Source organism: Cololabis saira, chromosome 3, assembly GCF_033807715.1.
Source record: "Cololabis saira isolate AMF1-May2022 chromosome 3, fColSai1.1, whole genome shotgun sequence".
Classification (NCBI taxonomy): domain Eukaryota; kingdom Metazoa; phylum Chordata; class Actinopteri; order Beloniformes; family Belonidae; genus Cololabis; species Cololabis saira.
The window spans coordinates 26,706,621-26,729,002 of NC_084589.1; the positions used below are offsets into that span (position 1 = coordinate 26,706,621).

Genomic DNA, 22,382 nt, shown 5'->3' on the forward strand with positions numbered 1-22,382 from the left:
AAAGCTAGAACATATACTGAATAGCTGTGATAGTGGGATCAGTATGAATAGAAAGAAAGATTATTCTTTAGCAAAAAACACTTTATGAAGTAATAAATGTAACTAAAATGTTATTTATGATGGTTTCAGCATGTGATATAGTGTATAGTATAGTAGTATAGAATACAAATGACAATCTCATGAGATGTTCATGTTTCCATGCAGACTAGAGCCTCCTGATGTATTATCAACTCCTAGTCCAAATTTGACAATCTGTATTTTTCACTTTTTTTCATGAGCATGCTTATACAATCTGAACTATAACCATAACATAACACATTATTGATAAACTTATGGAATCAAAATATTAGGTTTTCCTTTTTTGTTTTTGGTGTTCGATCAGGGGTGAGGTTATCTCAGCTGTGTGGCTATACTATTCTTTTTTATACTAAAACAGAAAAGAGAAAAATCTTGCAAAATTGCCAGAACTACACCAACGCTGAAACTACTTGTGGAGGTTATTTCCCTGAAGAATACTCGACAATATTAATCCTTTTGTTGGTCTTTATTTCCACGCTCCGTCACACAATTACAGCTCGTTAACTACTTCAGCCGGGACTAGTTTCCGCGCCAAAGCGCCGTTGTCTTTACCGGTGCATTCGGATCAATGCGCGTGTACATAAAATAGTCCCTGGATAACGCACTCATATGACATCTCCCCTCTTTTGAGTCGTAGACACAAACATATGTAAACAATAACTCAAAAACTTGCAGTATCCCTACTGTAAATAATTATACAATCGAGGCTGGTAATACACTGCAACTTAACATATTATTCGTCAGCCACTCATGAACAAGGCAGGAAAATGCCGTAACACAATGGGATGAATAGCATTAACATTGCACATTTGCATTCTTTTTTTTTTCTATTCTATCCCTATTTCCCTGAGGTTATGGGGTAGACTACCCATTCACCTCCATAGCTGCCGGAGATTATTCTGCTCCGTTGTTGGCAAGCTATGTGTTAAGAACACACAAAGTCTTTGAATCTGTCTGGAGGACGGATGACTCTTCCCCTGGAAGTCACCTGAGCCTGAACCCCAGGCTCTGCTGGAACGATCCCTCTGACAGGTGAACCTGGAGGTGAGCAGAGGGGTGATGATGGTTGCTCACTCGACAGTGTGCTCTCTGCCTCTGGCTGTTGAACAGGAAGGAAGGTTGGGCGCAGGTGGCGCCTGTTCCTCCGCAGTGTTCCGCGGTCCGTCTGGATCAGGTAGGACCTTGGTGTTGTGTGTGGTTGTTGGACTGTCCCTGTTGTCCTCCATTCTGACTCTCCGTCGAGTTTCATCACTACTCTCTCTCCTTCCCTGAGAGGTGGGAGTGCTCTGACACCGTAGCGCCTGTTGTAATTCCGCCTGTAGTTCTCCTTCGCCTTGGCGTCAGCTTTACGCACCTTTGTGAAGTCAGGCCACTTTGGAGTGAGGACTTTGTCGACTGTGGGCACAGTTGTCTTAATCTGACGGCCCAACATGAGCTGTGCAGGGCTGGCACCCGTGGCTTGTAGCGGTGTGGCTCTGTAGCACATAAGAGCCAGGAACGGGTCGGCCTGTCGAAGGATCTTTTTCGCCGTTTGAACCGCCCTCTCAGCCTCACCGTTGGACTGAGGGTAGTAAGGGCTGGAGGTGATATGTTTAAAGTCATACGCCACAGAAAAGCCTTGAAACTCCTTACTTGAAAACTGTCGTCCGTTGTCTGTGTGTAGCTCATCTGGACACCCCCACCTGGCGAAGATGTTCTTCAGTCGCGCACAGGTGGTCCTACTAGTCATGTCAGGTAGGTGTGCTATCTCCAAATAACGAGAGAAATAGTCAATGACAATCAGATAGTTTCTCTTGTCATACTCACAGATGTCAGCTCCGACTTTCTGCCATGGCCTTTGAGGCAGTAGTGTTGTCATCAGAGGCTCCTTCCTCTGTGTCGGTCTGATCTGCATGCATTCAGGGCACTTTTTCACCAGTTCTTGGATCTGCTTCTCTAGTCCGGGCCACCACACACTCATTCGTGCCCTCTCGTGACACTTAGTAATGCCCTGATGTCCATCATGCAAACGGTGGAGTATGTCACCTCTCATGCTGTGTGGAATAACAATTCTGTCTCCATACAACAAAAGTCCCTTTGAGGTAGACAGGCTGTTACCCCATTGGTGGTATGCTTTGGCTTCTACTGGGACGTTACCCACGTGCTTTGGCCACCCACGTGTCACCAGTTTACTCACCACCTGCAGGTCACTGTCGGTACTTGTCTCTTGCTTGATCCGCTCCAGCTTGGAGGGCGACACTGGCCATGCTGTGTGGGCTGCATCCTCGAACACTGAAACATCACAGGTCAGTTCTGATATTTCACTTTTTATAACAGGTAGTGGCTGTCTGGACAGTGTGTCAGCTACAGTTAGTGTTTTCCCCGGCACGTACTCTGCAGTGGGGTTGTACCTCATCAGACGCATGAGCAGGCGTTGACACCTCAGGGGAACCATGTCGAGGTCTTTGTTGTTGATCAGTGGTGTTAGCGGTTTGTGGTCTGTGTGAACTGTGAAGCTGTCTAGTCCATACAGGTAGGTGGAGAACCTCTCGCAGGCCCAAACGACCGCCAAGCACTCTTTTTCTATCTGCGCGTAGCGCTGTTCTGCATCTGTTAATGTTCTGGAGCAGAAAGCTACTGGTTTCAGTCCCTCAGCATGGCGCTGTAGCAGTACGCCACCCAGCCCGAAGCTACTTGCATCTGCACTCACTATTGTAGGTTTATGTATATCATAGAATGCCAGTGTGGGTGCTGTGGAGATGAGTTGTTTTACCTTGTTGAAGGCGTCGACTTGTGCTGCATCCCAGGTCCATGCTGCGTCAGTTTTCAGCAGGTTGTTCAGGGGTTTTATCACCTCTGATAGGTTGGGCAGGTATCTACCCAAATAATGAACCATACCCAGGAACCTCCGGAGGCCTGGTATGTCATCTGGTGGCTGTAGCTCTGTGATGGCACTTACTTTTGAGGGGTCAGGGCGGATGCCCTCTTCATCGATGAGGTGCCCCAGGTAGTTCAGCTGCTTTTGGCGCAGGCGACACTTTCTGTCGTTAAGCTTCAAACCTGCTCTCTCCAGGATCTGCAGGACGTTCTGGAGTCTCTTTTCGTGCTCTTTCTCATCCCTGCCGTGGACGAGAATATCATCCATGTACACCTCAACCCCTTCCTGGCCTCTGAACAGCACCGACATCTCCCTCTGAAAAATCTCTGGTGCACTGGAGATCCCAAACGGGAGCCGCTTGAAAAAATACCTCCCCATGGGAGTGATGAACGTGGTCAGCTTGGCTGTTTCTTTCTCCAGCGGGATTTGCCAGAAGCCACTAGCTGCGTCAAGCAGGGAGAACACTCGGGACTCTGCCAGTCGTGGCAGTATGTCGTCTATGGTGGGTAAGACATACCTCTCCCTTTTAACTGCTGTATTAAGTCTTTTTAAGTCAACACAGATCCTCACATCAGCTGTTCGTTTGGGGACCGGGACCATCGGGGCGCACCACTCCGTTGGTTCTGTCACTTCCTCAATGACACCACACTTTACCATCCTCTCCAGTTCAGCTTTAACTTTAGGGAGCATGGGTGCAGATACTCTCCTCGCGATGTTCACGCTGTACGGAACAGCATCGTCTCGAAGGCATATTTTGACGGGCTTTATCTTCAAGAGGCCCACCTCTGTATCAAACGTGCCTTGAACCTCATCCACTCTTTTCACCAGTCCCATAGCCACTGCGACAGCTCGGCCTAGGAGGTTGCTGCAGCTGTTCGTTTTGACCACATGTATGACGAACTTGTATCGTCGGCCTTTATACGTTGTTAAAGCTGTGAACTGTCCTAGACCATCAAGTTTCCCCCCTGGGCTGTCAAAGTCCATATCATCGCTTTCTAACGAGGGCAGGTGTTTGAGCTTGTGGAATGTTTCATCTGAAATCACGCTGGTATCTGCGCCTGTATCAATTTTGAAGGTCACAGGAGTGTCTCTGATGAGTAGTTTAACAGTCCATGGTGAATTAGTGTCTGCAACGTAGGTATACTTTGCTTTGATCTCACCTAAAAAATGTCTGCCGCTGTGGTCAGCCTCCAGTCCCACTGTGGTTACCTCGTTCACTCTGGCGGAGCGACAAACCACCGCAAAATGTCCAGTCTTATGGCAGTTTCTGCACTGAGCATTTCTAGCTGCGCAGGCTGCGTGTTTGGGGTGATCCTTACCGCACCTGAAGCACTTGAACCTGTCGCCGCGGTGTCCTGGGCTCGCGGTGTGGAAACCACCGTGCCTTTTTCCCCTTCCCCTGTACTGCGGGGTGGGAGCTGCGCGCGCATGTGTTCGCGCCACTTCACTGAGGTAGCTGGCGTCAGTCGAGTTAGCTCTGGCCTGCTGGCTTATTTGTCCTTTTATCTGTTCCGACTGTCTCACAATCTCCACTGCTCTTTCCAGTGTTAAGTCCGCTGTCAGCTGTAGTTTTTCAGATAACTCCTTATCCACAATCCCGATGACCAGTCTGTCCCGAATATTCTCAATTTTCGCCGGACCAAACTGACAGGTCTCAGCCAGCTCATAGAGGGTGCGAATATATTCCTCTGCCGATTCACCGTGCTTCTGAGCCCTGAGATAAAAACGAGCCCTTTCGTGGATAACGTTCACTTTAGGAATGAAGTATGTGTTCAATTTCTCCAACACAGTCTCATATTCATCAGCATCTTCATCCTCCCCGAACACAAAAGTGTTGAAAACCTGCTCAGCCTCTTTGCCGAGCGCATAGAGCAGAGTGCTAACCTGCACGTCCCCGTCTTCCAGGTTTAGCTTCGTCGCCATTCGGTACCTCTGGAAGCGCTGCCGCCACTCCGGCCACAGCTCCGGTCGAGTAAAGTCCAGTTTCTCGGGAGGGTTAAACTTTGCCATTATCCGCGTCCGAGTCGCTTTACTTCTGACACCATGTGGAGGTTATTTCCCTGAAGAATACTCGACAATATTAATCCTTTTGTTGGTCTTTATTTCCACGCTCCGTCACACAATTACAGCTCGTTAACTACTTCAGCCGGGACTAGTTTCCGCGCCAAAGCGCCGTTGTCTTTACCGGTGCATTCGGATCAATGCGCGTGTACATAAAATAGTCCCTGGATAACGCACTCATATGACACTACTAAATCCAATTTAGCCTCTTGTTGTTTATTTTATGAATAACATCTGTGCCTTTACTCTGCTGGTTGCTTGGCAACCTTACTCGGATACAAATCCAGCACATTTTGTCCTAAATCACTAAACTCTTATATTCTTGTTCATACAAAGATAAAGCTTGAATGCATGTGTGTATCAATCATGTGACCCAGCACTTAGAAAAAAACAACACAGAGGAACCTTATATTAGGGGATATAGATCTGCTGTGTTGACAAAGGTCCGCTTTGTAATGAGGGGGGATTCCTCCAGCACATCTTTTAATATTGCCTTTTTTATTGTGCAATCTTGTGAAACGTCATCTGCCGCCAAAGTACCGTCTCAATTCTCAAGAACCGAAGAAATAACTGGATGCAGTCTTGCTCCACCTTTTTCCATTGAGGATGCATCCAGTGAAGGCTTGTGTAGACCATAGACCAGGGGTCGGCAACCCGCGGCTCTAGAGCCGCATGCGGCTCCTTAGCGCCGCCCTAGTGGCTCCTGGAGCTTTTTCAAAAATGTTTTACCTTTTTTTTCCTTTTTTTCGTCTTTTTTTCTTTTTTTTCCTTTTTTTCTTCACTTTTTTTCCTTTTTTCTTCTTTTTTTCTCGAAATTTTGACTTTTTTTCTTGACATTCTGATTTTTTTCTCGATATTTCAACTTTTTTCTTGAAATTCTGACTTTTTTCTCGACATTTCGACTTTTTTCTCGAGATTGTACTTCAACATTAATCTCGACTTTTCGACTTTTTTGCCGAAATTTCGACTTTTCTCTCGACATTTCCGCCTTTTTTCTCGAAATTTTGACTTTTTTCCCGACATTTCAAGCTTTTTCTCGAAATTTTGACTTTTTTCTCGACATTTCGACTTTTTTCTCAAAGTGCATAATGAAAATAAATCTCCCCCCAGTTCTAACTAATATAGAAACATGCAGCATGTGTTGCCTTCATTCTAAGGCTGATACAAGACTTTTCATTTTTTGCGGCTCCAGACATATTTGTTTTTTGTGTTTTTGGTCTAATATGGCTCTTTCATTATGTTGGGTTGCCGACCCCTGCCATAGACTGTACAAAACAGTGGACGCAGCATTCTGTCATGTGACGTTCTGGTTTCTGCAGACCGGTTTTGAAGCCGGATTTTCTTTGTACAGGGCGCTGCCATATTGCTTAGCAAGCTGACATGAACGTACCTTCCACATGTCAATAAAGTTAGCATTGCTCCCAGCTCAGCCTAACCACACTAAAATATCTGCAGAGCTGCTGTCAGCCATTTAGAGTGGCATATACCGTCTGACATGTTGGCTCGTCGGTGAAATCAAAAATGACCATTGCTTTTAGCTGATACTGAGTTAAAACAAAAGACTGGTTGCTTCGCTTAGTGCAGTAGCATGAAGATTATGGATGAGGGAGTTATAGCAGCTAGCCATTGGTTGAACCGACTGTCGATCAATCATATTAGTGTAGGAGTGCGGTTGATGTAGGCAGAGAAACGACGGAGATTAATTCCTCTTTGGAGAGCACTCCATTTAATTCAATTAACACAGTGAATAATCAAAAACCACCAAACAGCAAACTCTCGCGCAGGTAAAGACGTGAACACCTCCGAGGTGTGTCTCTACTCTTAAAGTAGCACGTATAATTAAAGGGAAGAATATCCCTTGTAAAAGGAACAACAAGGCATTGTAACATGGGCGAGGTCGCCGTGAATTATAACTTTGAGAATTAACAATTGTCCTGTGTGTGTATATCCACCACATTAGAAATAATTGTCATCATCAGTCATCTTCTTCCGCTTTATCCATTCCCGGGTCGCGGGGGCAGAAATAATTGTAATACTTGATATAAACTATCTTGGCGTGGTACAAATAAATATACCCCCCTCAGAGTTAACGGTTTGCCGTACCAGGCAGTAAATATGTTTATTTGGCTCTAAAGTGTGACATTTAAACATGGGAGTCAACAGAGATTGACTCCCTTTTGGAGCCTGCCTCTATCGGCCAATCCAGGAACTGCAATGAAACCGTTCCGCATGAGCCTTGGTGTAGACTTGAAATGGCAAAGTACCCAAGAATGCATTTCACGCCAAAAAAGGAAAGTGAGAGAAGAGGCAAGAGGAGTAAACATAAAGTTATAACTTTTTTTTGTTTGACAAACCATAGTTTTAAGACATTTTCATGAGATAATATAGTTACTACTGTATGTGGTAAAGTAGATTTAATTTTACAATTTCCTCTGACTTTTTTGGAGTTCTTTTTCTTTTCACTTCTACCAAACTTTATTTATAACGCAGCCGGCATAAACACAAGCAAAAGAATCTATTAAAAACACATGGTATGTAATAAGTAATAATAGTTATAAAAGCTTGAGTAGGAGCAATATATGGCCCATTCTCAATTGTTCTAGTATTAAAGGTGTCTGTTTATAGGACCATTTAAACTGTAGACGTTATGTGTACAGAGCAATACATTGGAATTGAGAAACGGCCTGCATTTTATCCCCCCCCCATGTGGTCAGGAGTGGCATCATTACATAGAGTAGCTTTAAAATGAAATGTTTTCATAAATTGTTAGAAGTTGTTTAAAACAATGATAAACTCACTTAAAACGCATTTAGGACACTTACTGATTGTTTACATGACAACGTAATTTGGAGGTTAGCACTGTTTGTTGCTCTTTCACAGTTTTGCTCTTTGTTTACAATTCCATTTGTCCACTACGTTTACCGTGCAAAAAAAGATGCTAAATGCATACTATAAATGAAGACATGGTTGACCTCACATGACCTTGTTCAAGTGACTATATAGAAGAGCTTGGCAGCTTGAAGATTTGTAGGTCATGCACTCATCCATTTATAAATTACATGTGACCTAAGAGATTTATAACTGCTGCGTATGCACTCATACCACAAAAAGGTAAGACAACATGTCAGATGTCCGAGCAGGTGAGTTCAATAGTGCAGTCTTTGGGATCCCATACAGATCTAATCTCTTCCAAAGCTCAATTTTCTCCCTATAAGGCTCCTTCATTCGGTTGTTATATCGTCACTGTAAACAGATTTGCTATTCAGCTATTTTCTTTCCATCTTTCTTTGTTTTGGGGCTTTTCGTGATTTGTCTTCTTTCAATTCATTACTAACTGTCCACTTTGGTAACGCTTTATAATAACTATCCATTATAACTAGTTAATAGATCAATAGTAAATTAATTGATGATGCACTAATGACTTGTTAAATAACAGTTAACATCTTGTTAAGAATGTATAACTGTGCTTATAGATGGACAATAGATAACTTACAAGCTGTTAGTTAACAAGTTATAAATGACTCCTTAACTGTATGTTAATGATACATAATTATACCTTATAAATTAGTAATAGATCATGAATTAACTATTAGTAAATTACTTAATGATGACTTGTTAATTATCAGTTAATAGTTTATATATGTTATTGGGACATTATTCTAAAGTTGCAACTTTTCTCATTTATTAACTGTTGGTGTGACAGAGCGCTGTCACTAGGAGCGGTCCATATATCAAACACAGCAATAAAAATTAAAAGTACATAATAATGCCGGACTTCAGCAAAAGATTAATTCGTATTTATTAATTACGTTCTACATTGCAGACGAATGGACTATCACCCTGAGAGTGGCTACTCTCCTGTACATATTTGTAAATAGTGTTTTTTTTTGTTATTTGTTGTTTGCACTGCTGAGCACGAGGATGTCAGTAAGGACATAATAAAACCACTGCTAACAATAAATCAGCTTGCCAATAGAAATGATGGCCAAAGATATATATATATATATATATATATATATATATATATATATATATATATATATATATATATATATATATATATATATATATATATATACATACATAGAGTCACAGACATACAGACATTGTGATGTCTACATTCTACATTATTGCCCTCCTCTCTTTACACTTACCTCTCTGTTTGCCATGTTGCCTCTTTTTCTTCTCTTTTTTCTTCCTCTTGTCCTTTTTTCTTGTGTCTCTGGTGGTGCTTCTTTTTCTTTTTGCGTCTTTTCTTCGATTTCTTGTCTGAATCGGAAGAATCAGTCGATGAGGATGAGGAGCTGGATAAAGTGGATGAAGAGGAATTGGATGGACTGGCGGATGAAAGGAAAGAAGATGCACCAGGAGACGAGTTGGCAGAGGAAGACGTGTCAATTGTCCCACTGTCATCTGTATCTACAACAAAATAAAAAATACAATACCAAATGGATTTCTAACTATGATAATACAAATCAACACACATACATTATTGTCAACATTTAGATTTAAGACTTTCAGTTTCACTGATTCATCAAATCTTTATCTCATCATTGGACAGATGTGTCCGCTGTCCATCAATGCTACATATATTATCTTCAAGGTATTAACTGTACATGTGTATTGTTTGGGTAATAACACGCTCATGCTCTGATGAACGTCTTTTCATCATGAAATGTTTGCATTTCTTCCACTCAATTGTATATATATATATATATTTTACAAAGCACCCAAACATAATTTTCAGTTCTGAAAACATGTTTTCCCAAGAAAGTGTTAGGCCTACTTACTTTGGCCAACTTGTTGGCGGAGGGAGTCTCTTCTCTTAGTCCACTCACTGATTGTTTTCTGTGACTGTGTGCGGCTTCTTGTTGGCCTCACGGAGCTTTAGCTACTTTTTCTTAATATGTAAAAATGTTGTTAGAGCTCCGGTTGCCTCAGTAGCTGGAATGATAGGACAGAGAATTAAAAAAGCTCTAATCATAAAATTCAGGTCAAATTAAATAATGAGCAGCTGGCTCTAGATATCTACACTGGATCTCTGAATGAGTGAACATAATTGTATCACATCATCCACCATGTACAGACTATGATTATATACGTATTTACACACACATATATTTCATAGGGCTGGGCGATATGACCTTATGTCATGTGAATATATGTTGATATATTGCCTCAGCCTTGAATTAAAGTTTTGATGTATACAATCACACCAGTATGATGGATTCTTGTTTGACTAAGCCAATTCAGTTATTGTAGAGTTTTACCAGCTAGACCAGTCTGGTAAAATTCAGAAAATTAGATCACCACTAAAAACAGGAAAAGACAACTATTATATTATTTAACAAAATCGCTATATTGCCCTGATATATATTTGACAGCTGTAACATTCAATCAACATTGATTAATACTTTGTATGTACCCTGTGTTGTTCTCCGAAAATAACAATTTTACTAACTGTAGACCTATAACAAGTCTTATAACTCATATCAAAGCTTTTATTTTCGGCAAGAGACTAAACGCGCATACGTGTGCATATTTAGTCTTGCGCTCGCACACTTACACAGACAAAATTATTAATTAGACACCACTAATCTGGTTGAATTATGTAGTACAAATATATCAGTACATGTAATCCTGATCAAACATCTTTAATGAAAAGATAACACGTGCACGTCCATGTGCTCAGCATGGTCCACAAGTGTAGTTTTCTTTTTATTGGAAGTACCCGTTGTTGACTTCTTTCTCTTTTTTTCTCTCATTTTATCAGACCCAGTATTCATTCTGTACAAATCAATGCTAATACGCTAATACTGCCCATTCAATAATAAACGTGCTAAGTGAAGGATGGGCGTGTCTGTTTAGGTTGTCACCGGCGGTCACTAATCAAAGTACAGTGTTGATGCGAGGTAATTGACAAGTTGACGACCAGCCAATATGATGGGGAAGCTGAATGGCTCCTCTTCCACACCATGAATACAATTATGATTGGCATGTTTTACCCTCGTCACACCCGACCTATAATACAATTCAAACATGTAATCCGGGGAGGTCAATTAGACACAAATCTATATTCAGCAAGTCAAAGGTCTCCCTCTTCAACTGGATGTGCTTTGTGTACAGGTATGTCATGGCATAGGTATATGATTTTAGTCTGTCTGTCTGATGAAAATAGTTTATTTCAATATGAATACTATATAACTATGCTGTCATAAACAATAACTGGTGACTATGTAGTAAAGCTTGTGAATATTATGTCATGGAGCATCTCTAGACTCACGATGATAACAGGTGCTTGGAGTCATTTCACTGATTTACTTTGCTAAAAGGTGTCATTTACAGCTTGAATTCTTAACAGTTTAATTATGGAAATATCTTGAATTGGTGTTAATTAAGGGATAATGTGTTGGTCAGCATTAGGTCTGGTGGAGAAACATGAGTGCCTCTTGAAGCTCCATGGCAATTGGCTCTCAATTTATAGCCTCTGGCAATTAATATTAGAAATAGGATTTTACAAATATCCTAATTATTATTCCCGAATGTATTGACAGAGCTCTGTAGAGAATACAACAAAACATATTTCCCATCATTATTGCTTTTTTTGTTTACATGGTAGTGAACAATTTCCATATCCTGGGGTGCAGTAGATGCAAACTTTGTGTATCAAACCAAAAAGATCACAAGAACTGTGGTATAATAATTATTTGACTTGCTCTATCAGATTTGAACAGGGACTGCTACGTCAAGTGGCCATGATCAGTGATGAGATTTTTGGAAACTCAGCGACCCTGTACAAGATGGCTCAAAAGCTACGAGATGTGTGCACTACTGCGATGGACAGATACCAGCAAGCAAGAGGCCAGAACATTGGGGGGCGGCAACAGTTTGTCACCATTGATGAGAGCCATTTCAGACACAAAAAGGCAAGCAGCAAGCACTATTATCAAAATAGTAGGGCAATTTACCATTGAATGACTGATTATTCATGTTGTTTAAAGAAGATTTCCTAATATTTTATAATTTCAACAGTACGGACGGGGACGAATGGCTGGTGGCTGGAAGAGGAAGAAGTGGGTGTTTGGGATGCTAGGTGTAAACCGGAGAGGGAGAAAACATGCAAAGCCTGTTCTTTGCTTAGTTGAGAGAAGAAGAAGGAGAGATCTGTTGCCACTTATAGCTCAGCATGTTAAAGTGGGATCTACAAATGTTAAGTAATGAGACGTAATGCTTTACCTCAGCTAGGTTACACCCATTTCACTGTCAATCACAGTGTGTCATATGTCGATGCCCAAACAGGTGCACATACTCCGCATATAGAGAGGGCCTGGAGAACAGTTAAAGAAAATGTGTGGAGGCTCAGGGGGAATAATACAGAGGAGTTACTGGTAGAACATCTCAGAGTTATTGAATGGCATGAGTGGCTTGCCCGTAAGCATCGCAAAGGGCCGTTAGGACGGATAATCCATGACATTGCTTTGATGTATGGACATTAAATGTCCCCCTTAAAGTTTGTTTATCCAGTGTTTAGCACAAAAGTGTCCAGATCTCATGGGTTTGTATTCTATTGTATACCATTTTATAGTGATGATCTGTCATCTGATGGCTCTGTATGTGTCTATCCATTAAATACAATGTTCAACATTTCATCTGTGGTGGGTTGTTTTTGGTAAAATACAGTACACAGAAAAGAGTGGAACAAGGTTGAGTTACAAAAATTTAATATTTTAAAAATTCACATCAAACGTATGTACCTTGAACTTGTTCAACCCATTTGCTGTACTACAAAGTTTCACTGGTATTAGTAGATGGTTAAACTGTTAACAACTGATCTGTAAAGTATGACTTAAGTATTAGTTATATGTATGTTATTGGGACGTTATTCTAAAGTTGACTTGCCATCCCACTGCTGACACCACTTGTGATGGGATTTGTGTTGGGTAATAAAAATGATGGAAAGCTGATTTATTGTTAGCGGTGGTTTTATTATGTCTTTACTGACATCATCATGCTCAGCATTGCAAACAACAAAGAAACAAAAAAAAAACACTATTTACAAATATGTACAGGAGAGTAGCCACTCTCAGAGTGATAGCCCATGCGTCTGCAATCCGTAATCCGTATGGATTAACCTTTTGCTGAAGTCCGACGTTATTATGTACCTTTAATTTTTATTGCTGTGTTTGAGATATGGGCCGCTCCTTGCGACAGCCCTCCGTCACACCAACAGTTAATAAATGAGAAAAGTTGCAGCTTTAGAATAACGTCCCAATAACATATATAAACTATTAACTGATACTTAACAAGTCATCAGTAAGAAACGTACTATAACTTATTCTTGATCAATTTTATGAGGTATAATTATGTATCATTAACATACAGTTAAGGAGTCATTTATAACTCGTTAACTAACAACTTGTAAGTTATCTATTGTCCATATATAAGCACAGTTATTAATTCTTAACAAGATGTAAAATGTTATTTAACAAATCATTAGTAACTCATCAATTAACAATTTACGATTGATCTATTAATTAGTTATAATGGATAGTTATTATAAAGTGTTACTTGCACTTCTTTAGCTGCCTCACGCCATGCTTCGCGGTGTAATGAGGGTTCTCAAGCCCTAAAATCTATGACTGGCAAATCAGTTTTTTATCACAAATTGTTGAAAATGTTGTGAAATGAAAATGTCACCCAATCATTTTTTTACTGAATATAATAAGCAGCTGCAACATATTGACTTCCTGTGACCATTCAACTTCAATATTTATCTTCTATGAGTTGCTGATAGCCCTGCGATAGACTGGCGACCTGTCCAGGGTGGATCCCTGCCTCTTGCTTGTAATGAGATGGATGGACTGGCCTGTTGAAGGTGCGGGTCACCTTTCCACCCTGCGTCAGGGATCATGCTGCTCATCATTATACTTGATAAACTGGTTTGACAGTAAGACTAAGCCGACATAAAATAGCTTTTGTAATGTGAGACCATCAAAATGTTATAGAGAAAATCACAAGAAAACCATCTGTGACATCACAACCGCTTACTAATTACTGGATTCTAAAAGCGCCAGCCACCATCATCTTTTTGAAATTATTTCCCCCGCTTCGATTCTTTATGCTAACCTAATCACCTACTCTGTCAGAGTGATAGCAAATAAGCAAATTTCCCATATTTCAAAACTTCAACTGCCTACACAGATGTCACAGTTGTGTCTGCATGGTCTACAAAGATGTGGCCTATGCATGAACTTCAGTGAATGCACCTTTTTAACAGTGACATATATCAGATTTTTGTCTACGTACAAGTGCTTGTGCTGTTTGCACGCAAGGCTCCATGTCTGTATTTACTAACAAGAGTTTAAACCAGTTAAATTATTTAGAATGGTTTGACCGCTGAATCAGTTATGTCTGCCGATGGAAACTAATGGACCATTGGCAGTGCAATATTTGATGTACAATAGAAGCAAAATGATTGTGACAGTGTTATGGGCAGATTTGTAAAATATAAATAAAAATAAAGAGAGAATGGCTGATAGACAGCAGGGAGTTGAGAAATAACACTAGAAAAATAACGTAAACTCAAAGCGAGTCCCATTTCAGCTCACCAGTGGGATTGGTTTAAACAGGCACGATACTGAGAGCCAAAGCTGCTTTTTCTCATTAGTACAACAATGTTGGCTTCCTTTGCACCTAGTTTGCTTCGGTGAGTACAAATGAGATTCTAGCAAAGGGGAAGGAGATTGGGACAGGACAAGCTTGAAGCAGCAAATAAAGACCAGAAGACAGATTTGGGCAGACTGCTAGAATAAATCAGCAAAAGCCAAAGCGAGATGGTATTTTGCTGCGCAGTGGCCCATAACCACAGTGATGTTAGACACAAATGTGAGTGTGTCTAGATGTTTTTGTGTTTTATTGACATATAGTGAAACATGTGTATTCAGTCTTTTCAGATTTTGGTAATTACAGAGAAAAAAGAAATACTCAATAGAGGGAGCGTTTGTGTGTTTGAGTGTTTGTTTGATGTTGAATCAATGCTTTTAAAGCCAAGAATTATCTAAAGAGACGCCAAATTTACACAATAATGTACTAGCACTCGGGGGTTTTCCATAAGGCTGACTTTTAATATATATTCATGAATCCAAAATACTGTGTAGATTCTGCTTAATAATGCCACGGAAGAAAGGCTGAGTAAAATGCATGGAGGCTTAACAACATCCCTCTGAACCTCTGATATATATCTAATCTGAAATGTAGAAGCCTCAAGGTGGCCTAACTCTTGTCTTGAGGAGGATATGAGGCTGCTGGGCTCATCATGTGACCTTGCTGATCTCGAGGATGAATGTGCTGCAGAGTTTACGTGTGTCTGTGTGTGTTACACTCTGCATTTCAAAACATCGTCCTTGAGCTGATGTGGGCAAATGAGTCAGTTTTGTAAGTGTGGCTCCTCAACTCAGCCAAGACCAAAACACTGAATGCAAGCAGCCTCATATCTAAGACGTGAAAGACAAGTAAAGTATTTTTTTTTTGAGCAAATCTGAAAATAAATACATTAAAATAAACTGACAAAAAAGGTTTTATGATGGAAGGAAGCAAACTGATATCAGTGAGACACTTATTTGGTATTCTTTTAAATAGTGAAGCTAATGTTTTAACAGTTTTTGGGTTCTCCAGTAAGTCTGTTGTCATTTGAATTAATGCATACGAATCAGTTTATGCAAGCAAAAGCCATGATGAATCCAGCAAACATTTTTTGTGTCACTCAGGCCTGATGGGCACAGAGCTTCATTGAGCTGCATGAGTTGTCCAGCCAAATATGTAATATTCTGCAGCAGAAAGTCGCCGCCAAGAAAATAACTCTTTACTGCTCCATGAGTACTGTGAGATGAAACCTACTAAATCCCAACCCTCTCCCTTAGCTACAGTCTATGCTCAAATGTTAAAAAACACATAAATCTGTTGTTGAGACCCTTTTCTAAATCTACTTCTGAGATCTGAGGGTTTCGGTGCCACGCACACATATTTTTAATCAGCAATGTTGTCTTTGGTCTTTAGGTTTTGGGTCTCTAATGATGGTATTTCATGTCAAAATAATGGATAATGTCATTATTATTCTTAAATAAAAAATGAAATGTAGTTTCTTTGTTTTTTACATGACAAAAATAATTAGAATTTAAAAAAATGAAACAGACTAAAACCCATTGTAGATAGGATCAGGATTCCAATCAAACATCGCTTGGACTCCCTGCTGAATAAAATCATCACTCTGGGCAAGACTTATAACCAAATAAAGCTGCACATCGTCGACTTTTGGCATACCGGCAGATAAGCCAAAATGATAAATACATACAGGCTGATAAATCTCAGCTCACGAAGTAAGGAAGAGGAAAAAAATTCCCTGAGAAAAGTCACATTTGTTCTTCATTATCCTCAGTAATCCAATGACGGCTATGTACATTTATGGATAAGTTAAACAAGACTTTATCACAATTAATTCGACATACTATAGGCCTACTATATACATATTATATATTTTTTTTCTCTGTAATTACCATATATATTTGGCTACATAGCAAAATAATAAGATTATGAGATGTAAATCTCCTGATTTTTCTTTAAATTCGTCACATTAGATCTAAAAAATTACCTATGTGTTAATATTATTTTGCCATCATATTGACACAAACAATGAGAACTTCTTCCATTCTCAGACAAAAGCCACATTTGTACCATAATCCCAGAGAGCATTAAATCCAGCTGCAAGATAAACCTCATCATTTTGGACCAGATTTAAAAAAAACAGGAGGAGGAGCAAGCTCAGTGGGTAATTTCTTTCATAATTACAAGTCAGATGAGTGTGAAAAAAAATTACTCACACTTTTCCCCAAGGCCAAATTTAATCTTTCAGAGCAATTCAACCATTTGTTATTTAGATGTTTAGTTAACATTAAGAAATGTATATAATGACCTACCGAGGTGCAGGGAGTCAAGATTGGAGTTCACCAAAGTACAGTAGATGTTGGCATTTTCTGCCATATAAATAAAACCTTTATGGCATAAGTATGCTCTTTTAATGGTAAGTGAAATACTGTATAAAGCGGTATTTCTCAGTCTTAGCTGATAGAGTAGGTCCAGCTTTGAGATGGACCGATTGAGGAAATGACAGGGCCTTGAGCATGTCTCCCTCTCTGGGCTTCGTCATGCATAACGAAACTGGATGAGATCAGCGGTGAAGGTGAGTGGCGTGACATATCTACCAAATTACTGTCTTTGGTATGCCAGAGTGCTTCAGAGCAGAAAAAATCAAAATAAACATGTTTATATGAATAATGTAAAGTCATGTTGCTGATTAATCAAGTTTCCCAGGGACAGTTACTGAAGGAACCATTTTACGATTTCTACATGCAGCTCAATATTCTTTGTGTACTGATTTAAAATGTACATAAAACTACATAAACTATGGTGGTTTAATGTACACCTGAAAACTGCTCAGAAGTAAAAAATATCCCGTAAGTCATCTGATAAGTATTTACAGAAATCTTTGAGGTAATGTCATAGGTCCTCATTTATTAATTCCCGCACTGCATTCTGAAACATGCAGAAATACTCATTCAAGAACACATACTTTAACTTTTATTTACAAGTGTCAAATTAGCGCATTAATTGCAATTAATTAATTACAGGCATATTTAGCGCATTATGTTCTTTAATCGCTTAATCTACTTTTTAATCTCTAACTTTACTTTTTCTGTTTGCAAGTTGCCTTTATTATGAAATTTGTGTTTATGCGTGCGGTGGGTTTCTTGTGCAGCTTTAACTTTTATTTACAAGTGTCAAATAAGCGCGTTAATTGCGATTAATTAATTACAGGCATATTTAGCACATTGTGTTCTTTAATCGCTTTATCTACTTTTTAATCTTTAACTTTACTTTTTCTGTTTGCAAGTTGCCTTTATTATGAAATTTGTGTTTGTGTGTGGGGTGGGTTTCTTGTGCAGAGTTGTTAGGGGCTGAAAACAACGGTCAGTCCCACCTTGAAGTGGACACTGATTGGCTGTCCCGGTGTGTGGGCGTGGTTAGCTGCTGGTAGACTCCGTTATTATTATAGATCCATGGTAGACTCCCATTGTAGCTGGACAGGCATGAGCTGGACAGGCATGGGGGGGGGGGGCGGTGAGTAAAATGGAGGAGAATGTGAAGGTTGTCGGTCCGGTGAGGGGGATTTACAATTTCTATGGGACCACTGATACAGGTAGAGTTATATGTGTTCTTTGTGGAAAGGACTTTGTTCACCACCGAAGCAGCTCAACTTTAGTCTACCACATAAATGCAAAGCACCCGGTCGCGAGCGCAGCCACAGCTAACGTTAGCAGCAACCATGTTGCCACAGCAACGCTCTTCACCAAACTAGACTAGAGGAGAGCACTGCGTGCATCCTCACGTCTGCGACCGAGAGGCTGGCGAATGTTCTTGCCAAGTGGATTAAATGGCTAGGACTGCATCTGTTCAAGTCTGTTCAAAAATAAATAAATGACTTTATAAAGCCAATTTCTGTTATTGTATATCAATCTTTTGATCTGCCACAATAATGTAATTAATATAAAGGAAAACACCTCAAGTTGAGGGCTTTTCTCAGCAATGTTTAGGTGAAGTAATTTTTTTAAATTGATTGACAGCACTACTTTTATTTACAATATTTTATGTTTATTTGTATGGGGGTGTGTGGAGTCCTGTGAACAAATGTTTTTGTGGATACATGCACACATGCCTGTGACAAAGTGACCATGTGTTGCTGAGTCTGTGGGGCATGCGGGTTAAAAAAGCCACTGAAGTGCTATGAGCTGCATTGATTGGAAGTTCCCAAGTGCATTGATTATAAGTCTTATCAAACCAAACAAGCAGAGGATTTAAAGCTCAATTCCAGACAGATATTGATGGGACAGTAGTATGAACCCACTTCCATCTTCTAAAATGTTTTTGGCTTTTTTCCATGTTTAGGCAGTGCAGGTAGGATACACATGTAATTACAATTAAATAACAATAAATCATTCAGTGTGTGTAAGTGGAACCAGGCCAATGAGAAGTCTGGAAAAGCAAGGCTTTTAAAAGGTTCTTTAATTGTTTTCATCACTTTACTTTGAATGGTAGAAAGGTAACCAAACTGTACATTTGTAGTGCATATTTCATATTCTAAGTGTGCATTTTCTCTCTACAGAGCTCCATGTATTCTCTGGCCCTGAAGTGTCTGATCAGTTTGTCCACAGTCATCCTGCTGGGTCTCATCATAGCCTACCATGCACGTGAGGTTCAGGTAAAACACTTGTACACTCACAAGCACAAACACACAGCTTAACATCAGTATCCTATTTATTAAGCCGAGTAAATTAGTGTATGGTCACCATCCAGAGTTGTGTGGGGTGAGCTACTGATGTTTCACTGATTTAAGGATACAGATAAAACTCATTTCAATGATGACCAACACACTCTACCAAGAGCAGTGCAGATGAGTGTAGTGTTTGCAAACGAGATCTATTACTAACATAGGGTTATCTTGTTTCTTGCAATAGACTTTTTCCTTTCTAGGTTGAGAAGGAAATAAGGTCTTTACTGATCTGAATAAACGGTTTTTGAAAAGACTTTAATCTTTTACCTTATCACATTCAAATTTCTTCCTTTTCATACTTAAAACATAACTTGCACACACATTATATTCATAAGTTAAAGTCTAGTTTGTTTAATAACAAGAATAAGAAAACCTTTTGATCTCACCTATTATTGGCCAACTATCACCATAACTACCCCTTATACTAGAGATATCTGTGAAAAGCTGTTATTCCAAAAAATAAAGAAGTGTGAATATAAGCCTCTGAGTCACAGCCTGGAGGGACATTTTTGTGCTTTTACGCACTCAGGAAAAAATCAAGTAATAGTACATGTGTAAAAAACATAAACAGAAAGGAAACATAGAACAAAACTTGAAGGGTACAAAAAGCTTTGATGCAGAGGGTTCTGCTCATCTGGCATTATCTGCTTTGTCTGGTTTTAGTTCTCATAGTAAAGTATTTTGTGACATTATTAATCAAAATGCTAAATATGTCATGTTTTCCTCATTGCATAGTTAGTTGAAAGGTTGTCTTAGGTTTCCTCTGGTAGATTAAGATAGATGCGCCTTTCCAATCACATGTTCTGATAACAGTTTCCTCTCATTATAAATAGATTACAGAGCATGGAGAAATTCTCTCTTCAACACACGTTGCTCCCTGTAACTGTTACAGCCGCCATAATGTGTGAAAATTTACGCACATAAACTATGTACACAAAGTACTGTGTTAGCTTCAAAACTACCTTGTTACGTATCAGTGCCAAAATTGGCCAAATGGGTTTTGAGCTCTTTGGTTTAATCACCACGCTGACATGATTCATTTCAGATGCCATATCTTCTTGGCTAAATTTAGCCACTAATACATCTTAATTATGATGAAGGTGACACTGATAATGTATATGGTGAATATAACATTTTTTTCATTAGAATGTTGGGACTATTGAGATGTTAAGTAATGGCCACAGAATTATAATTCTTATAAATGTTAGAATAATAATAATATAATTATCTTTTTGTATCTGTTAATAATTTAATTGTAAATACTGACAAGCATTTGGCTTTTATGAGGGAATTAAATGGGGGTGGGAATTTTTCTTGTCTTGGCATCAGTGGCTTCCATCTCTTCCAGTGGCTAGGCTACTACACCACCGGCATACCTGATTGCTGGCAGGGCACGTGTTGATGACATGGACGTTTTTCTTCTCATTCAGCTGGTTCTTCAGGACTTGCCTTACTCTTTTTAGGTATTTGACCTTCAAAAGGAATTGCCACTTGCAGGGAAAGACAAGATATAGACCGAAAGCTTGACGAGACACAGGTGCAGACGATCAGGGCAGATAGGAACGAGGGAAGTCAAGACGTGACTGAGACACAAAGACACGAGTTTCAAAATAAAACAGGAACTAAACACCAAAACCATGACACACTCATTACTGTTCTGCGTTGCCTATTTCTTGAAGAGCACAACTTTATACCCCCATTTGCCTTCTTTTTTTCTTTTTTTTTTACCCTGGTGAGACTTTGTGGATGTAGTTGTGCTATGGTGTATGATCTGCAATGTTAAACTATCTTCCGCAAACCTCACCTTGGTAGCAGAGTTTGGCTGTTCCTTACCCAGTTGCAGGGGGTTTCAGTTAGTGACTGAATTTACACATGCGATTAAAGATTATTAGTGCATGTGTGGTAAAACTAGCTAACAATACACCTGAATAAGATCGTATGAAGTCCCAGACTTGTGCATGTGTAGCATGAATAAGTTTTAAAGGCAAAGGCAAGGCAAGGCAAGGCAAATTTATTTGTATAGCACAATTCAACACAAGGTAATTCAAAGTGCTTTACATTGACATTAAAAGCGGCAAGACATAATTAGATAGTAAATAATTCGACATAATTAGACAGTAAATAACAAATATGATTGAATAAGATGTTAAGAAAAGAAGTAAAATAATAAAAAGCACAATCTGTTAAAAATAAGGGCAGTAGAATACAGCAGGTAAGTTTAATTTAAGAGTACGTTTGAGTAAACAGTAATGTTTTTAACCCTGATTTAAAGGAGCTGACAGTTGGAGCTGACCTCAGGTCTACAGGAAGTTTGTTCCACCGGTGAGGAGCAGAATAACTGAACGCTGCCTCACCTTGCTTGGTTCTGGTTCTTGGGACACACAACAAACCAGATCCAGAAGACCTAAGGGGTCTGGGAGCTTCATAGGGAACTAACAGATCAACCATGTATTTTGGTCCAAGACCATTCAGTGCTTTGTAGACCAGCAGTAAGATTTTAAACTCTATCCTTTGACTAACTGGAAGCCAGTGTAGTGATTTCATGACCGGTGTAATATGGTCCAGTTTCCTGGTGTTTGTAAGGACTCTGGCGGCAGCGTTCTGGATCAGCTGCAGCTGCCTGATAGATTTCTTGTTAAGGCCTGTAAAGATGCCATTGCAATAATCCAACCTACTGAAAATGAATGCATGAATAAGTTTTTCCATGTCTTGTTTAGACAGAATCCCCTTAATTCTAGCAATGTTTTTTAGGTGGTAATAGGCAGATTTAGTGATAAACTTTAGATGGCTGTTGAAGTTCAGGTCTGAGTCAATAATTACACCAAGATTTCTGGCTTGATTCGTAGCTGTCAATGACATTCAGCCAAGGTGAGCGCTGATCTTTTCCCTTTCATTTTTAGGGCCAAAAATGATCACCTCTGTCTTTTCTGCATTTAGCTGGAGAAAATTCTGGCACATCCACTCATTGATTTGGTGAATACAGTTACTCAATGAGATCAGGGG

General features: G+C 39.7%; 1 protein-coding gene across 2 annotated transcripts in view; it reads left to right on the forward strand.

Annotated features, from left to right (window-relative positions):
- The window catches only part of kcnn3 (potassium intermediate/small conductance calcium-activated channel, subfamily N, member 3), an 87,158-nt gene that overhangs the window by 13,291 nt on the left and 51,485 nt on the right, over nucleotides 1–22,382 (forward strand). For both annotated transcript variants that reach the window (XM_061716890.1, XM_061716889.1), the window contains exon 3: nucleotides 19,212–19,307. In XM_061716890.1, coding sequence (XP_061572874.1) covers nucleotides 19,212–19,307 — 96 coding nt within the window. The remainder of the gene's footprint in view (nucleotides 1–19,211; nucleotides 19,308–22,382) is intronic.